General features: G+C 38.2%; 1 protein-coding gene across 4 annotated transcripts in view; it reads right to left on the minus strand.

Moving 5' to 3' along the window:
* THSD7B (thrombospondin type 1 domain containing 7B) overlaps positions 1–19142 on the minus strand; it is a 308502-nt gene that overhangs the window by 97624 nt on the left and 191736 nt on the right. For all 4 annotated transcript variants that reach the window (XM_027656313.1, XM_027656314.1, XM_027656315.1 and 1 more), the window contains one exon: positions 2251–2445. In XM_027656313.1, coding sequence (XP_027512114.1) covers positions 2251–2445 — 195 coding nt within the window. The remainder of the gene's footprint in view (positions 1–2250; positions 2446–19142) is intronic.

A 19142-nucleotide genomic window follows, 5' to 3' on the forward strand; every position in this document is an offset into this window, starting at 1 on the left:
ACACTAACAAACGTTATATACATTAAGTATTATCAGGTAGTGCATACTGTACGTAAGAATTACAGAAAACATTAAAAATACAGAAAATGCTTTGTACACACAATACAGTGAATTCACTGTATTAATTATCTGAAGACTCACCTAAAAACCGTGTTTTCATCATAATGACTTAGAATTTCGATATGTTCTGTAATAAGTCTTTCACTTCTAAAGTAATGACTAATTTTATATGTAGAGTCGATGATGACTTACAAGGTAAAATGAGTAATACTATTAAGAACTGAGTGGAGGGCAAGCAAATACTTAGCGAACAATTAGCAGATTCCCACTAAATGACACTGTTAATGAACTCTCATAATGAAGCCAAAGCATTCACTTGAGCATAGACACACACAGTGATGAACAAGAGGTACAATTCATGCATGCTTAGAGAGGTGAAATGCAAATGAATAAAGGACTCTTCTAACATCACAAAACACTTCCTAAAATAGCACTTTCCTTAAATCTTTGGACAGATTTCGTGTGGATCACACCTTTTCAAGACTTTTGGCTACCTCCAATTTTCACAAAGGTTTTATGCAAATACAAGTCAGCACTAACCTCATCGACTTCCCCTTCTGAAATGTGGTCAAACCTACCCTGACACTGGATTTTGTCCTCCCTTGCTGTTTTCTGGGGTGTTGTGCTGTCCCCACCCAGGACACCAACTGCATGTTCACCACTCCCTTTTCAGGACACCTTTGCTGGGCACAGGCTGAGACCACAAGCTCCATCCCAGCAGGAGAAATGGAACCCAGCAAGGTTGTATGGGGACAGACTGGTGGTGTGTGGGCACAAGAGCAGTGAAGGTGAGGAGACAAGTCAGAAAACCTGAGTGCTAGAAACTATTTCTGGTCCACTTACTTGAGCAAATCTATGTCTGATACAGAACAGAGTAAGGAAGGGAATAGACAGGATCATACTGTTTTGTAACTTGCACAGATGTTCATAAATCAAATTCAGATTTAAAACTACCTGGAAGTAAGTATCCACTTAATTCTTAAATATTTTCTATTACATCAGGCACCTATTATTCTGCCAGGGATCAAAGACTTCTCCTACTACAAACACACAGGCATTGACACAGAGAACATTTTAGAATACACTCTTTGCCAGAAACAACAGAGCATTATATAATACTGGTTTTTATGTAAAAGAGAAATCTTTATCCTTTAATGAGCCACGCTGAAGAATGGCAGCTTGAAGCCATTATATATGTATGCTGTAATTGTTAGGTACTAAAAACTTGGAACACTCCAGCAGTAACACACCAAATAACAAGACATCCATGCAAGCAAGGACAAGGGGAGTATAGAAAAAGGAGCAGTGGTGGCCACCATATTTTGCTGCCACTCGGTTCCCAAGGCTTTATCCCAGCAGATGTTCTTACAGCAACGTTAACATTCTATTCCAGAGTAGAAATCTTTGAAGTTTCACCTCTATTAACGGAGCAAACTCAAGCCAGCTCTCAAACACAACAGAGAAACATGAAAAGGTGTGAGTGTTGAGGGTAACAATAACAGCCAAATTTTTTGTAAACCTTCTAAGAACATTATAATTCGTTTTCACTTGATTTAACAATATACGTGGGGGAAGACAACTCTCAGCAAAACAAGCAGTTCCAAGCTATTAATGTTAAGGAGTTTTAAAGCTTTTCAGTTTGGTCAGCATTCAAATAACATAATAACAAACCACGACAGCAAGTATGGGAGACTGCTCCATGAAATGGTTTGAACTGGTGAGTATAATGAATACATAGAAAATTTTGAACAAAACTGTTCTAAATGGTACTGTTTTTTCTTTACTCATGGTATTAATTTGCCCTGTTGAACTATGGAACACTGCTGAGCACAAAACAGCCAGTTTTAAACCTCCTTCAGATTTCAACAGTCTTAAACAGAAAATGACACTGATTTGTACTCTTGTATAGGTGTTTGCTGCATGTTTCCCAGATTAATAGGTCACAATTGCACAAAGAGTGGTCACTATTTCATTTGGTTTATGTCTAAAACCAGCTTTCCACCAGTGAGTTTTCCTGCAATATTCTCATACCAAAATGTATGTGCATAAGGCAGGCAATGACCACTATCAAAAATCAATTAAGGGTGATAACTACTCTGGGTTTTCCCACAACCCCACCATCAGTCGAACAACACCTGAGAGCATTAATCACAAGTATCACCATCAGATAAACATTATAAAATATATCACCTGTGAGTGACCGTCTCCTGCTTCTAGTTGTTTCACAGTCAGATGAGCAGGCTGTAAATTTGGACCAGGGGGTAAATGTGCAGTCATCTTTGCAGGGAATGAGGCACTCCTGGACAGGGGATGGCATCGCTCCTGCCCACCGCACACAGTCACCGACATCGGCAGGGCCATCCTGCTCCGACAGGCACGTGACAGCTGAAAGGAAAGGCACAGATATCTTTATGTTCTTGTATATATTGTATCATACCCTGTGCAGTCAGTCCCTGTGTTCTGTGTGAGATTCACTCTCCTGGATTAACAGAATAAAGCTGATCTGTTTTTAGTCATTATTCACGGGTCACTCAAAGATGTGCTAGGAGCTCCACAAAACCGTAAAGACACTTTCTTATTTGAGCAGTGCGTTATTAGAGTGGTGATATAAATTCAGTATTTTCAAGGAGACGGTCATTTTAAGGGTTGTGGCAACAGTTTAACCAATGACACATTGTACAACCAAGCAACAAAACATGTAATACTGTGGTTATGTGCCAGAAAACATATTTGGTTGAAGCCAGGATTCACAAGCTCTGATGCACATGCTACTCATGGAACTGAAACTGCTTCAAAGTAAGAAAAAAAAAATTAAAAACTATAAAAGAAAGCTTCCTTCTCTAAAACTGTCATCTTTTCCATATTTCAGCTTAAGGGAATGACTGAGCAGCAGAAACTACAGCTAAATGCTTCTTGCAGCAAGGTGTAAATACAAGGTCTGGCCTCTCCAAACTGAGCTCCCTAAATATTGTGCTACCTCTTCCACTCTCCCATTCTCTGTCCATTGTCCTTTTTGTGACTGTAATGATTAATTTTTCAGGGTGGATATTGGCACTGTATAACCATGACGGAGAAAAAAAGGATTTAATGTATAAATTTGAGTCAAAGGAAGCCTAGGACAAAAGTTGCTAAAGTTTCAGTGAATTTATAATAAGTAACTATAATAAATAAAAATAGCCTGCACATCATGGAGTGTTTAATTTCATTAATAATAATTAGTTCTCACAAAATCTCCAAGATTATAGGCTATTTATACCCTACAGGGTAGGTTAAACAAAGCAAAGGAAGGTCATGACTTGATTAAAGTAATGAACTCAGGGACAGAGTAAGGAACTGAATTTGGCCACAATACTTTAGTCATGTCGGGCTCTCTGATTTCAGGTAAGTCCACACATTGTATCATAAAGGCACTGAAGATGAAATTATTTAATCCAGATTTTAATATTTAACTTTAACAACCTGTGATATTACTTTATGACGACTGCTCAATAATTCAGGTTTCTGAGGCTGCATATAGTTTTCCTTGTTGCCAGCACTTAATGTGACTATGAGTGCATGAAGAGAAAGGGAAAAAGAACTGTTTTCTTACAGTTAAAGGACTTACTGGGGTGTAACTCTGCAATGAATACACATGATTTTGGGGTTTTAACTACAGTATTGTATGGGAGCAAGGGGTGGGTTGGCAACCATCTGGAAATAAAAAACCATCCTATTAAAATGTAATTAGATTTCTGTGGAAAAAAAATCAGCATTTTGAAGAGCATGCAAAAGGCAAGTAATTGTTAAAAGTCTCTTTAGACTCAAGTGACAGCAAATCAGCATATTAATAACTACCTCTAAACTGCTGATCCTTGCCTTTCACTTTCAATCCCATGACCCTCCCTAGCTCCCAACTCCAGCAGTCAGACTTGGAGCCGTTCCCCTTCTCAATTACAGGAGGGCAAGGACAGGGGTCAGGGCTCTGTACGGGGACGTGGTGTAATTGCCCTCTTCAGGAAGGTTAAACAAGTAATAGACTCTGATGCCCAAGGTCTGTGTAGCCTCATTACCTTCAGCAAGGACACTATAGATTTGGCAACACAGACGTGTCCACGTGAAGTCTGGCCAAGGATATGCAAACCATCTTCTCAGCATCTCTGCAGCTGTTGGCAGGGACACGAACACCACCCTGCACTGCCAACCCCATGCAGCCAGACTTGTGATTGTATAGCAAATAAAAAAATTATTTTTCATGGTTTTCAGCATACAAATAATTCACTGAATTCGCTGAGCCTATTTGGATGCTAAAATAGATGGATATATCAGGACATATAGGATGAGGGCAAATCTTTGCCAGAGATCACAGAGTTTAAAGAAATTGGTGACAACAGACACATGGGTAGAGCAAAGTTGAATTAAAACAGCAAATAATATAGTGCATTATAGATGTATAAGCATGGAGACAAGAAAGAGTTGAAAAGCAAATATAATGGATAGTCTAGTAAGAGACATATGACATAAAGGAGGATCTCCTGTGATGTGATTAGGGATGGGCAGGTGGTTGAAAATACAGAACTGCTTTTCTTCTCTACTTAAGGAATTTTTTAAGTGCGGATCATGTAACTCCATCCAGTCATTCCCGACAGAGCAACAAAGCCTCTGTGACAGCGAGAAGGCAGCAGCCAGAGAGCAAGGAATCCAAAAAACTTTTCTTGATGCCTAAAATACTGGCTCTGGAGAGCAAACACTTCACTTGCTTCCCACACTCCTGAACTTCTGCACTTCCCAAGGCCATCAGTGTTATTACCGAGCTGGTGGGCACCTCTGTGGTGACCTGACCTGCATCCATGTCACTTTGTGGGGAGAGCAGGCACTCCTCATTTCACATAACACCATTAAATGCCAGCCACAAGCATCTGGTACCCTTACATACCCCACACCTCCTCAGAAGCAACACAGGGCATTTCAGTCATATTAGGAGGCAATTCATTTCCACTCAAGAGCCTGCGAACGTCTTCGAAACTATGCCAGTGCATGACTTCTTCAGCCTGAACTGAATTATCTTCAAAAGCATGAGCTTAATGGGCCTTATCTTTGCAGCATGTCACTCATAAGCGATAGCAGCATTTCTGCTACAAGCTTACAACCACGCTTGAGGTGAGCAGCATGAACTGCTAAAATAAATTAAATAATAAAACAAAAGCCCATTTAGGGCATTTTAATGGATTGAGAAGGGGCAGGAAGGAAGCAGCAGAGATGACAGGGCCATTCCAGTGGTTCAGTTGGGAACTATTCCCCTTGTTTCTGCCTGCTGCAAACTTACTTCCCAATTTAGTTAGCTTTAACTTCTAAGAGAAAAATATTTTCATATACAGGCACTTCTGGAAAGAGAATGAGAGAAATTTGTTTTCAGTGAACCTCCAGGAAAGTAAAATTACTTATCCTCAGTGGTTTCAAACTACTGATTGGTTTGGCTCATATGTGGTTTATGTTGCATAAAAAATATTTCCCCTTAATCCTCAGTTCTGTCGCAATGGTTTTAAATAAACTCATACCGCAAAGCCATTTCTGCTATGTCAACATCTGTTTTGTTTTTTTAAGGGGGATACCACTGGAGAGTAAATGCAGTCCATTTGCAGCCCTGTGTACTGAGAAAAAAAAAAAATCAGAGTAATAAATCCCTCCTAGACATAATGTGTGATTTCTACCATCTCTGCAGCATTTAAAATGGACACAAACATATGCATAAAACAGCTAATAACAGGACACTGCCAGATAAAGGCTTTCAAATTATAATATTGATTCCCACAATGTGGGGAAATGTAGGATTTCCTTTTCAACTCCCGCTATTCTTTTTTATTACCACCAATCAACACCACCAAACTGGAATTAAATACTTGGGGCCAAACTGTGAGATGACATTTTGATGCAGTCCTGTTGATATAAAAAGAGCTGCTGGCATAAAAATAATAATAAAAAATGTACACCTTCTCTTGTAATGATAAACACAAGATCATGAATTAAATTGAAAGGTAGGTAGGTTTAAGAGGCTAAAAGAAAATAACTTTTTTGCAGGGAAGGGCTGGAATTGTTTAACAGACCATGTGGATACATCTGTGAAGGTGCCAACCTAACTCAGCAATTAATATGAGCAATGAAAATACTGCAGATGCAACTGCTTTGCTTCAAGGCATCAGTCAAGTGTTAAACGTACAGCTTGGGGAGGAAGTTTCCCTTTCTGCTGCTACAGGGTCCTGTTGGGAGACTGAACAAGGACTGGTAACAGGATATTCAGTGTGACAGTCTCTGTCTTCTGGTTTTATATTTCCACCCACAAGAGCATGTCTGTATCCCAGCACCTCGGCATATGGCACGCAGAAGCATATGGAAGCTATATTCTTTAACTACATTTCTCTCAAATTGAAAGTAAATAGCAGACACTTGTTCTATAAACTTTTAGATGGTGAAATCAAATGTTTGTAGGCTGTCAAATTGCAGAGGTGCTGAAGGCATCCTTCCTTCCATCATCACCAAAGAGGAATGTCAGCATCAAACTGGGATAACTCAGGTGCCCTCAGGTGCACAGGCCTGACTTAGAAGAGCACTAGAGATGGTCCTGGTAAAAAGAAGTGTATTGAAAATGAAACATTATAGGCACAGTGTTGCATCCAATAAGGAAAGATAACATAAATATAGTTCCTCTTAAGTAAAAATCCAATTACAGACAGCCGCTGCAATCATATTCATTTACCAAAGTTACAATCAATTCTCCTTTAAAAATGCATTTCAACAGATTCCAAAGGGTAAAAAAGCTAAAGAGTGAGAGTATCAAATGCGAAGCAGTAAAATTATCTTGTACTGTGGCACTTTCAATTTGTGAAAACTAAATTAGTGTTTTCAAAACTCTGGAATTAAATGTCATTAGAACATCAGAAAACAATGACTGATAATTCTGGGAAGGCCAAAGAAACTAAAGCTATGCAGTAGTGCAAATCAAATGGCTGTAATTAGTACAGGAAAAACAGGATAAGCTATGAGGTTAGACAAGAGCTCTAACATCCAAGAGCTGTAGACACAACAAGGTAACAATCTTCCCTGGCTTGAAATTCCAAGTATGTGTGAAAAATCAAAGCCAGTACGTAAAGTTGAAGAAATTATTTTAATATAGCTTTTTTTCCTTCTCATTGTTCAGAATAAATCTCATTTTGTGTTGCATAATTATTCTAGGTATCCCAATATAATAACGTATAATTTCTTACACATATTACTAACTATAAGTGAAAAAGAAGTTAAGGGGTAATACGTTCAAAAAAAAAGGAAATAATTTAAGAGTCCAGACTTGCTAACTATAAGAATAGTCTCATAACTCAGAGTGACCTCATTTATTTTCTATACTGACGCTCCTTTACAGTTACAATGAGTTGCTTCAAAATCCCAGGTGGAACATTTAGGTTTTTCTTGGTATGTTAACACAACCCTAATTATAGGAGACCAGAAGCAGACGTAACAGAAGACGTAACATAAGGTTCTGCTGACACTCAGGTTTAATTCTAAGGCCCTGAGTCTATAAGGACATAAATATACACTCAACTCCAGCCCTTGGATGCAGCAGCACTCCCTGCACGGAAATGTGTCCAATGTCTGGACTTACAGAAGCAAACCGTAAGATAAACGCTGAAAGTAAATCTGAAGAAAAGAACAAATTATTCCAGGAAGGACATCACAGACACAAATCTAGTAAAAATAGTTGAGAAAGAGCTGGAACAACCAGTTATGCATGAGGAAAACTGCCTCTGAGGTCATTGGTTTCGCATTTTGTAATTATTAATGATATTGACAGTAGTGCTAAAGGGCTAACAAAAGCCACCAAGCAAACAGAGCACTGAATAAACACAGATCCCCACCAACCTGCTCTATAAACAAACAAGAGGAGCCCAAGATGAGGTTGGGATGCAATAAAGATGGTAAATACCAGCTGAATAGATAAAGGAAAGTAACTGAAATGATTTGCATGAAAAGGGGTGGGAGAAGTGGGCAGAAAAGTTAAGTGCAGAGCATTAGCACAGAGAAGAAATTGTAACAGGGGAAAGGGTAGAAGTCCGGGATAGAAGTGAAGGAAAAAAAGCATGCACAACTGTGAAGATCCTTCTGAAGTTAAAGGTCCACGTTTTAGCTGCTCTTTAGGTTAGTTTTTCCCCGCAGCCTTTCCACAATAAGACAAGGACATGGAGAAAGAAAAGTTTCATGTAGGTACAGAAGCCTCAGAAGCAGTCCCAGCTACTGGTCTCTTGGGGCCACCTCCAGTGCAGCCTCTGCCACTTAATGCCTTCAGCTGGACTCACTTCTCTCTGTTCCATCTAAAATAACTCCTTAAAGTGCAACTTTTCTTTGATACTTATGGATGAGGTGACCGATCATTTGGTTTGGAATACAGGACTAGAACTGCTGCAGGAGCTGAGCTGCACAGGTCAGTTTTGCCAAGCTGTGTGACTTGATGTTTCATTCTTCCTCATCTGTGAACTGAACCACTGTTTGAGGAGAAGCAGGAGAAAAATACATTGCTATAAAGCCCATTCCTCCTCACACCCACACAGTGAATGCAGAATACAGGATTGATACATTAATGTTGAGCACTGTTTTCATACAAGGGTTTTCTTATTCTAAGGGGTTCACACTCTGCCTGGCCAGAAAGACAAAACAATATGAGTTTTTAATGTTTCAAATTTACTCTGGCCAGAGAATAACTGCAATCTGAGTGCTTTTACATTATGCAATCAGTCTATAGAATCTTTCACAATTTTTCCCTTTTTTTCCTAACATTATTGTAGGTTTTGAATGGCTTTACTTTCATTTTCTATTAAAAAGAAAATCAATGGAAGTGCATAAGATGATTAATGATAGAAATTATGCTCCTTTCAGAGAACATAAAATACAAAAATATGCTTATATTTTTCCGCTTTCTGTGGCCCACAATTACTAAAATTACTCGAGTTCAATTTCTTTGTAGCTCCTATCATCAAGTTATATTTAAGATAAATTATTTATTGCACACTTGAAAATAAAACTAAGACATCCTGTTATAAATACACACATTGAGATGACAGTAAATACAGAGAATGAAGCATGCCACATAACACAAGAGAGAGGAAATGGAAAACAAAACCAACATTTACAGTACTTCTAGTAACTCAAGTCGGAAAATCGCTGATTTAGCAAGCACTGACTTTCTTTTGAAAGCTCTTCCTCAGTTATACATTCCCTGGACATGGTTTTTAATGGCAGCTGGAGGAACTTAGAATCTCATGCAACCTGTTTTATTCCAGCCAGATCCAGTTTTTGGTAGCCCCCCATGGTCATCTCCCACAGTGGCAGCAGAGAGCTCAACACTGCAGCTGACTCCCACGGCAAACCCAGCCTTGGGAAGTCTCAGAAGACAGCTCTGTAAACTTGTCCATTTCAGTTTGAATTGTTTTGGCATTGGTTTTGATAAAATTTAAAATTATCCACTTGTATCAATTTTCAGGTAATAAGGCATTCAAAAAATTGGTTTATGTGGGATTAGGAGAATACATGTGGAATCTTGCCCTGGAAGGCAGACACTCTGCCAGTTTACTCCATCTCTCCCTTCACAGCAAAGCACAGGTACTAAATGCAGAACATAACACTAACATACCAAGATATTCACAACTGTCCCAAGAGTATATTTAAAACATTGTGGTCCAAGGTAACACCTACAGACCTGCATTTACCCTTTCACCTCAGCTCCCCAATCCCTAGCTCTGGCTCTTCTCATTTTGGTATTCGAAACTCTCACTGCCCTTGACCCCTTCTCAGGGACCAGTACTGCAGACATACATCGGCCCTTCAACAACTTTTCAACTCATCCTCATCTATATTCCTCTCACAGAAACTGCTCTCAAAGTTCTCTTAAGTACCAATGGATTTTGCAGATATGGTCCTGCATAAAACTTTTCACTTCAACTATCACTTTTCTAAAGAACAGATAAGAATACTAAATGCTTTGAGGTCTGAAGTCTGGCTACTCATCTCCAGCCTGAAACTGATAAAACAACTAAAATTACTTTGACTGAAGCTAACAGAAATACATGCTCAAATAATTCATGTTATCTAAATTAAGTATCTTTCAGCCATCATATAATATTGTCCACCTCATGAGAGAAAATAAAGGTGCTGGACTTGAGATTGAAGGGTCAGCACTGTCGAAGTACAGTAAAGACACTGTACTTAGATTAAAGGTGAGAGAGGCAGAAAGAGATTGTGAAAAATTTCCCACCCACAACCCTGAAAAATTAAATGTTTGAGGCCTTTCAGGAGATTTACCCAGTGGGAAAACTAGGTAGGCAGATTGGAATCCCAGTAAGAGCAAAGTCACACTCTGATGTGTGGGAGTTCCATACATGTACACATAATGTATAAATTATACACCCGGAAAGGCTTTTTATACTTCTTCCTAAATATTCCTACTGTGCAGGGAAAAAGTGTTTTACAGAAACCCCACCTCAGGGCATCCTTTCTTTGGAGGGAAAAAAAAAAAAGACAAACAACCCCAAAAAAAAGACATCCAAATTTGCCAAAAGAGACCAACAGTCCAAGACAGTGAAGGGTATATTTCTAATCTGAGCATAGGAAAGACGCTGATTCCCGTAAGTATAAGTGGTATTTCCCCTGGGTCATGCTAAATGAACTTTTTTTGTGTGTGTGAGTGAAGCAGATCCAATAGATTTTCCTCTTTAGAATAATAAAAATAATTACACCCATCTTTCCTTGGATTTTCTGTTCAGACCGTTCTCACTGCTAGTATGTTCCTTTTTACTCTCCTTTTGAAGCTAGCAGATCTTAAGGGACTATTTGCTTTCTCTTTCTAGTCTCTTAAAAACAAAGCAGAAGATCAGAGAAGATGCAAAGGTAGATATCTTACAGGATGTTGTGTTTTCCATACAGTGATCTTCTTTTCCTTTCTTACAGGCAGAAAAAAAAGAAACATTTCTTATTTAGCTGCTGCTACTTATCTTAAGTTTGTACTAAATTGTTATAATTGAGAGGGGTTTATAAAGCAGATTGCATTCCTGCTGAAACAATGGGAAAACTCACATTTATTTCAATAGGAAAATAGATCCTATTACACTTTCTTTTTAATGATTCTTCTGTGAATGAAGCATTTGTTTGCAAACATTTGTTTCTAAAGCAATTACACAATCCAAACACTGACTGATCACAACAGGATCATTCATCTATAACAGATACAATATTTGGACACAAAAAATTCTTTTTTGTGGTTTCTTTACCATTGGTTCAGATCACATAATTTATGATTTATTTAACTGAAAAAAGCAATCCAATGCAATAAAAACAAATTAATACAACAGCAACTAAATTGCATCAGACCTAGAAATGCTTTCCACCCTACTAGAATATTGTTAGTATTTTTAGCTAATCTTCATGTGCTTCATTCTAGCCAACCCCAGGGTAGAGCTGACTAGGACACTGCACTACATTTCCTTTTATTACAGTCTTTTCAGTAAAAACCATTTTAATCTTGGCTATAATAAAATTATCAGTTTGATTCTCATCTTATACCCTCTTTTCACCTGTGAAGTTTTGTTCATCTTTGCTGGAGCTCAGAGCCGTTTCTCCCATAAAATTGCTCCGTGCATGAATCTTTCTGGATGCAGAAGGTTTCTGCCAACTGTCATTACAACATCAAAGGTTTAAATTGAGGAGCACTTAAAGCAGGGGAAGGTCATCTCTGGAAATTGACTTGGAATAAAATTTCATAGAAATGGAGGTGGCTGTTCATACTCTGCCAGTGCAGCAGCAGTGGACCCACCATTTAGTTCACATGCCTCTCCTGGCTCATTTACCATCAGCTTCCTCTTCCTGTAAAGGCAGAAATATCCCCCATTCCCCTGGGAAGTCCTCAGTGTCCACACAGAGCATCAGGAGCTGTGCTCACCTCTGGAGAGGCAGGACCCAGCCATGGAGAGCATCATTAAGGAGCACATCAGTAACTCAGACCTGAGGCTGCCTCAGTGACACAAAACCTGGATGAATATCTGACCCTTTCTTCCCTGAAGAGGGAACAAAGTCTGTGTCCAATTATGCCCAGCACTACCATGTCCCTTAAAACCAAGAGGACATAACCAGAGGGACTTCCAAAATTTCCCAAAGTGGTAATTCTTCCATTTTAGAATAAGTTATTTGGAAATAAAATTCAATGCAGAAGCAACTCAATACTTTGAAGATTCATCAAGATTCACATCACATTCCCTTTTCAGAGGCGAGAACTGATATTTGGAATTTTAAGTGTGTATTTCAAAGAAACAGTAAATAGCAGCTTTTTAATTCATCAGAAGCCCAAAGGAAAGGGAACTTTTCATACAAATGTGCTGTACTTGGGAGACTAAGTCTTGCTGTTGCTATAATCAAAGTGTAAATACAGCATAGCAAGAACCCATAGCAATTTGTGTCTATGAGCAAGTTTGACATGGCAGGGCCAAATAAATTCAGACTGTACAGCTCTACAGAACTGGGAGGTTCCCTGAGCTACTGCACTGGTATTTTGCCTTTCCGAGATCATTCGTCGCATCAGACCTTTGTCTCAATTTCTCTTTAAAACTTTGTCTTGTCCTATTTGAAGGCCCACGCTCCAGGGTTATATCTTATCAGTTAATTAACTTTTAGAATAGAAACAGCAAAAATGACTATATAAACTTTTGCTCATATATATCAAAGCCAACGTCAGCCAGTGTGGTTCCTGTGTACCTAATCCAGGAGACTTACAATAAAACCTCATCTTCCATTTACAGCCTGAGGCAATAGTAGGTCTTGCAGAGAGATGGGCAAAGTGAGGAGGTTTAGTAGAGCAATAATGTTGCTCAACAGCTTAAATATTGGTCTAGCTATGAAACTTTATGCCAGGAGGTTCTGGCATTACATTATTAAATGCCAATATTTCATCCATGGTTTTCACTTACTCAGAATAATGTATAATTCATTTCAGAAAAAAAAAAAAAAAAGGCAATTTATTATATTTCTCCACAGCCCCCCAAAGAAAAAAATCCCTGAAGGTAACACTAGTCTTCAGTAGATCAGGGTCACACTAATGAGGAAGTTTGGGGATGGTGTGTGTAATATGTCAGTTCTTCATTTAATGAAGAATTTAGCAACAACATACTAGAAACTACGAAAACCACTGCCTTCACTCAGGCCTATAAGGTGACTGGAACAAGGAATAAAGGAGATATTGATTAAGTTGGAAAGTTTGAATCAACAAATAACGAAGAAGAGGATCCTTGGAAGTAACTTTGATTTTTATTTTACTGGCTCTTCACCTAACATCAGCAGATCTCATTGATGTGTATTAAAAAAAAAATGGGGTAAGAGGGAATTGAACAAGAGTAACGTTTGAAAATAATTTTGCCCACAGTTCAAAATGACCCAGCAGCGAAAAGGATGAAACACAGAAAAAGAACAAAGAATCTGAAGGAGAATTGTAGCCTGAGAGGCTGGGAGTGTCCAGCAGCCCCTCACTCAACTCCAAGCACACCTCTTTCCTCAGGAAGGCCCTCGGGCTCCTAACTCCTGTCATTTCTGAAAAGTTGTGTGATCTGCAATCTATAGATAGATAGAGAGATAGATGGATGGATGTTATAATTTACTGCCATTCCTGATTTTTTTAAAGTTTTTTTTAAGTGCAGAGTTAAATCCATATAGGTTAAGACTTTCTCAAGAAAGTCTCAGTAAGAACAGTTTTTAAAAGTCAAGAAAACTTCTTATCATTTTGTTTCTATAAAATGCAAGAGAACACACTGTAGATTTAGATTACCATATCAGTACTTCTGATTTACTCACCTTTTCAACACAAAGACAGGCAATTCCCTTATATAACTTTATTCCAAAGCTGTGACCTTGACTTCTACCAAAAGTTCAATTGCATGGATATTGTTTTTGAGACAGGATGAAGGAAGAAAGGAATTCTCACAGATAAGATTATGAACTGTCAAATGCAGCTTAAGAAATACAACTGTTTCAAAGAGATGATCTGATTTAATATGTGCTGACCGTCAACTCAAAAATTATGACTAGGTCATTATGTAGCACACTGACTACAAAGCTTGCATTACTTATTTGTTTGCCTCATAAAGCATTAGGTGTGTGAACCAAAGACATTTTCAAAGCCTTCCATGTAAGGATCAAAAGTACCAAAATAATATTAAATTAAATACCGTATACTGAAGGTGTATGGTTAACAACATACACAAAATTGGACTTTTTCAAAAGGTAAAGAAGAAAGTATTGAAAAGTACTATTGGTAAAGTTACCAATTACAACAAGATAAAAAAAAAAAAGGTGTTCTCTAGTTTTTGAAAATAATAAAGAAATGCATAAAATGGCTATTTTAACTATTAACCCACTGGCCTAGGTAATCACACAACTGTAAAAACACAGTGAAGCTTAAAAAAACTACCCCAAACCACAGTGTTATCTCCTGCGATGAGAATTGTGTACCCATATAAAAAAGAAAATATTTTTTTCTCTACTCAATAAATGCAGTAAGGTTTTTCTAATAAAAAGGGGAAAAAAAACTGAGCTGCCAATACTGATGTGTCTGCTATCAATAAATGAGAAGTCTTGATGAGACAACAATCTTTTCCAATATGATAAACACAAAATAAAAACCCCTGAGAATCATATGGTGCCTTGCACAGATTCTTGGATTCTACACTGTCCAATATAACAGAAGTTCATTTCACATTGCCATATAAAATTATTCCAGAAAAAATAAGTGTACACTGGAGTGTACATGGGTTACATTTAAGTTAAAAGATGCAAGATTGACAGTTCTCTTCAAAATAAAGAATGAGTAAAGATTGTGAAGAAGTGAGGAAATGTTTAACTCTAATGTTTCAAATGCTTATCTACCTTTCTATCATATATGTTTAAAATGAAGTTTAATACACTTTCCATTATGGTAACAGTGGGACTCTTCAGTAACCACCTCAAATAAACACGTTATATGGAATCACCTTCAAAAATCAAATTATTCTTTATCAACACAAAGTCTGCTACACCCACAAAAACACTGAACAAATAGCAAACAACAGACACCCGCGGCAAGTATTAAACAATTATTTTTAGAGAAACTTACATAAGGAAATGAAGAAATGGGACCTGATTTTTGTACCCCACAAGTCAGTTGCCCAATGTGCCTACACCATGTGAGGCTGTGCCCAATAAGGCACCCAGATCCCTCTCCCAAGTCATGACAGCTCCTCCATCATCTTCTTATCATACTTCAGCTTAGACAACTAAGGTTTCACAATAAGGATATACTTACTCACCAAAGCCTTAAAATCAGACTGAAAATGTTCAGACAGTTATCACAATAACATATATTTTTTATTGAAACCACATTGTAGCCAATATTTAACAGATTAATTCACATGACTGGAATAGTAACATAAAAGGGGTGCAGCTCTTCTGAAGGAACACATAAATGCTAGGTGACATTTTTTATTTTATCTACAAATTATACATCTTTTCCATCTCTGGAATAGTCTACAAAGAACAACTGATAAAATCTGGTCTGTCAGGGTGGAGACAGAGTAAACTCCAGTCAGATAGAGCAAAAGCCATAAGAAGGAAACAATGGAGAACAGCTGGGACAGACAGAGAGATTATTACATTCATATATCTGTATTAAAGCTAACTAAGGTGTCCTGGAAGGCTGGGCTGGTAGGGAAAAGAAAATGGAAGGAGGGTGCAGTTCAGAAAAAAAAAAGTGAAAGTTCTCCTATCAGGGAATGGGCACAACCATGGTGGGGATAAACTGGAGTAGGAGAGATTAGCTAAGCTCAGTCAAAAGCTTAGCCCTCAAACACTGCCCTCAAACAAAAAGCAAGGTGAAAATTAGGTCAGGTTCCTAAGAATTAGCAGAAGGCTGCAGCACAAGCATGCAAAATCAGAACTAGAAACAGGCATTAAAGGCAACAAAGGATCCTCCTGCAAATGTGGTAAAAATCAGGCACTGTCCCCTCTCCTATCTACTTCCTCAAAAACTGGCCCAAGCTTGCACCACCCTTCACTGAGAGGGTAGCTGCAGTCCCAGGAGTGTCTTTCCTTTAAGAAAAAGGGCTATCAAGGATAAGCTGGCTATTTCAAATGTCTGTCCTAATGAATTCCAGCCCTAGCAAACTTAGATAAACTGATCTTGATGTGCCAGAAGTGAGCATCAGCTTATTTTTGATTTGCACAAAGATACTGGGACAAATCGTCATTTAGCAGACAACTATTAAAATAAAAAAAAAGGATAAAAGTTAAATACATCAACTTTCTTTCTGTAATAGATTGATGGACACAGGGGAAGAAAATTAAGAACAGTAGCCTCATTTTAGAATAGCTTGTTTCCTCAAGGACAAAAATCCTAAAAATGCTCAGCACCGTGAATCCTAAAAGACTTTCTTAACAATTAAATTATATTGCATCAAAAAACACATGCCTCCAGCAGTTTGATTTGGATGTGTGCACTCTAAACATGAGCAACTGGGTGAGCAAAGATTGGGTGGAGATGACATAAAAACATATAGTATGCTTAGCACTAAAGAAAACCCCTGAAATTGAATAGAGCCTTTTGCTTCATGATAATCTCTAGGACTGATTCACCACTGTTTTATTACTGACTTTTGTTATTGTATCTGAATACAATTTGATTTTATGAGATCTTAAATATTACCTTTATAAACATTTCATGGGATGTTGACTCTCTATCTGCAAATTGCTTATTTGCTTATTGTATCTGCTCATTGATGCCACTGCAATAGCTTATTTTTGCATTAACTTCTTTGTCGAGTCTAGTTTATCTTCTGAGAAAACTCTGAGATGAAATTTTTAATAAGAAATCCTTAAAAAAAGATATAACTGTAACTGGTAAAGACATTATCCCTTATAGTATTCTGTTTGCCACATAATTCAGTCGGGGAGTTTATGCCAGTAACTGTGAGATTTCAAGAAAGTACTTTGTTTATCATTTAATCAATATGATTTGAGCAACCCAGAAAGATTTTTAAACAGTAAACCAAATTCTGCACACTCCTCCTGCAACTTTACCCAAGTTTCAGACTTTTGCTCAATGAATGCTCTCCACATTTCATTTCTTTTGCTTCCACCATTCTGACTGGACAAACTCAACACCAACAAAAACCTGTGGCTGAATTCCATCTATACAACACATATTAACTGGTTTGCAAGCAATGGAAGCAGATGATGACTGCACTGGGAGAAAATACAGCAGGATCATTAGCCTCTCCTCATCAACCTACTCGACAGGTTAGTGCTAATTGACAGCTGTACTCAAATACTCATCGGTTCTTCCACTGCAAACCTGAACATTTACATTCCACAAAGCATATAATCAAATTTTACTCAACTAAAGCCCAAGAATTAAGTGTATTTAACTTCTGATAACACATCAGATGATTATTTCACTCACAGGAAAAACGTAATACCTGCAAAACCACAGAACCAACTGCAAATTGCTAATAAGTTTCATTACTATAAAGTTTGCCCCTTGGAAACACTAACAATTAGGGTCAAATGAAATTCCATAATCCTTCTAAATTCCTTTCCTGGTTACTTGCACTATTTACATTTACCTGTGAAACTGAGCTCACTAGGAAAGACAGGCATCTTTGAAAGGCTTCAGATAAGACAATTTGAGCAAACACATTTTGCCCTGTTTCTCATCAAAGCACTTAGAATTGGAAAGTTTATGCTTTCATTCCGGATTTGCAGAGTATTAACATTTAAATAAGCTTAAACGAAGGGCCAGATACATGATCTAAAACCAAAAATGAATAAAAATCAGCCATCTTCCTATAAATGCTACAATTAATCACCATGATGAACAGAGAGAAAGGAATCCATCTCGCCACACCATAGAGCTGATGTAGCTTTTCTTTTCATACACCACAGAAGTTAATTATTATGAGCAGATGTGCTTAGATTACATGAAAATTTATACCCCATGAAAGTAGGCATTGAAGATATCTATTTATTTTAAAACACAAATTCGTCCCTGTTTGTTTGGAGGTTTGTTCATGTGCAACTACATCAGTAACGAGGCCCTCACAAAACCCATCCATCTCACAGGCAGTGCTTTTTATGTGCTCCACTAACCAAACGTTTCAAAGTGGTCCTGGAAAAGCACCTGCTGGTCAAAGCAACTTCTTACAAACAGGGTGCTTCTGATTTGTCCTATAGATTCCCCAGTGCATCCCGAACAACGCCTGCTGTGATCACATCGTATGTTCTGGGGGTTAAAATGTGACAGAACAGCTGAATCCCCCAAACTCTCTGAAGAGTTCATGTCTGCACGTAGCTGCTCAGTTCTGCAGGCCAATTTCTGCTTGATTTTCTTAGATATTGTTAATAAGACCTATTATTAAGATGCCCTCCCAGAGCACAAGGAAAAAAACCAGGCCTGCAGCGGAGGCTCGTGGTCAGCGAGGGCAGTGGTTGTGGAAGCCCCGTATTCCAAGCACACAGCAGAGTCTGGGAGCGCTGCCCTGGCACGTCCCACATCCCCTGAGGACGTGCTGATCTCCTTCACCCTGAATTAAATGGATGCTGAAGTAGATGGTCTTCGACAAGCCTATTACATTTTAATAGGTCTGTTAGAATCCCTCGCACTGCCTGCCTCGAGTTCAGGCGCTTCCTTTGCCTACGCAAAGACTGGAGTAAAAACAAAGATGCAGAAAGTTAATATCCAAAAGACAGTGGGAAAGACATAACTCGGAGAAATTTCAATCACCCTGGGGCACATCACAAAAAAACCAAATATATGATTGCAGGGCTGAAACTTCAGTGAACTGTCAAAAAGAAACAATAGCACTGACCGGAATTGATCAGAAAAGCGGTAAAGAGTAATATTTGCTACAAGGCTTCACATTCATGATCCAAATTTGACATTACAAAATACCCTTCTTTGGGAAAACTCTGTCAAATATCAAAATATATTATTCCAAACTTTCCTTATTTCACAAAGCCAATATCAGCAATCCTTTAATAAATGATGCACGCACCTG

This window comes from Corapipo altera, unplaced genomic scaffold (genome assembly GCF_003945725.1).
Source record: "Corapipo altera isolate COAL_440 unplaced genomic scaffold, ASM394572v1 68, whole genome shotgun sequence".
Classification (NCBI taxonomy): domain Eukaryota; kingdom Metazoa; phylum Chordata; class Aves; order Passeriformes; family Pipridae; genus Corapipo; species Corapipo altera.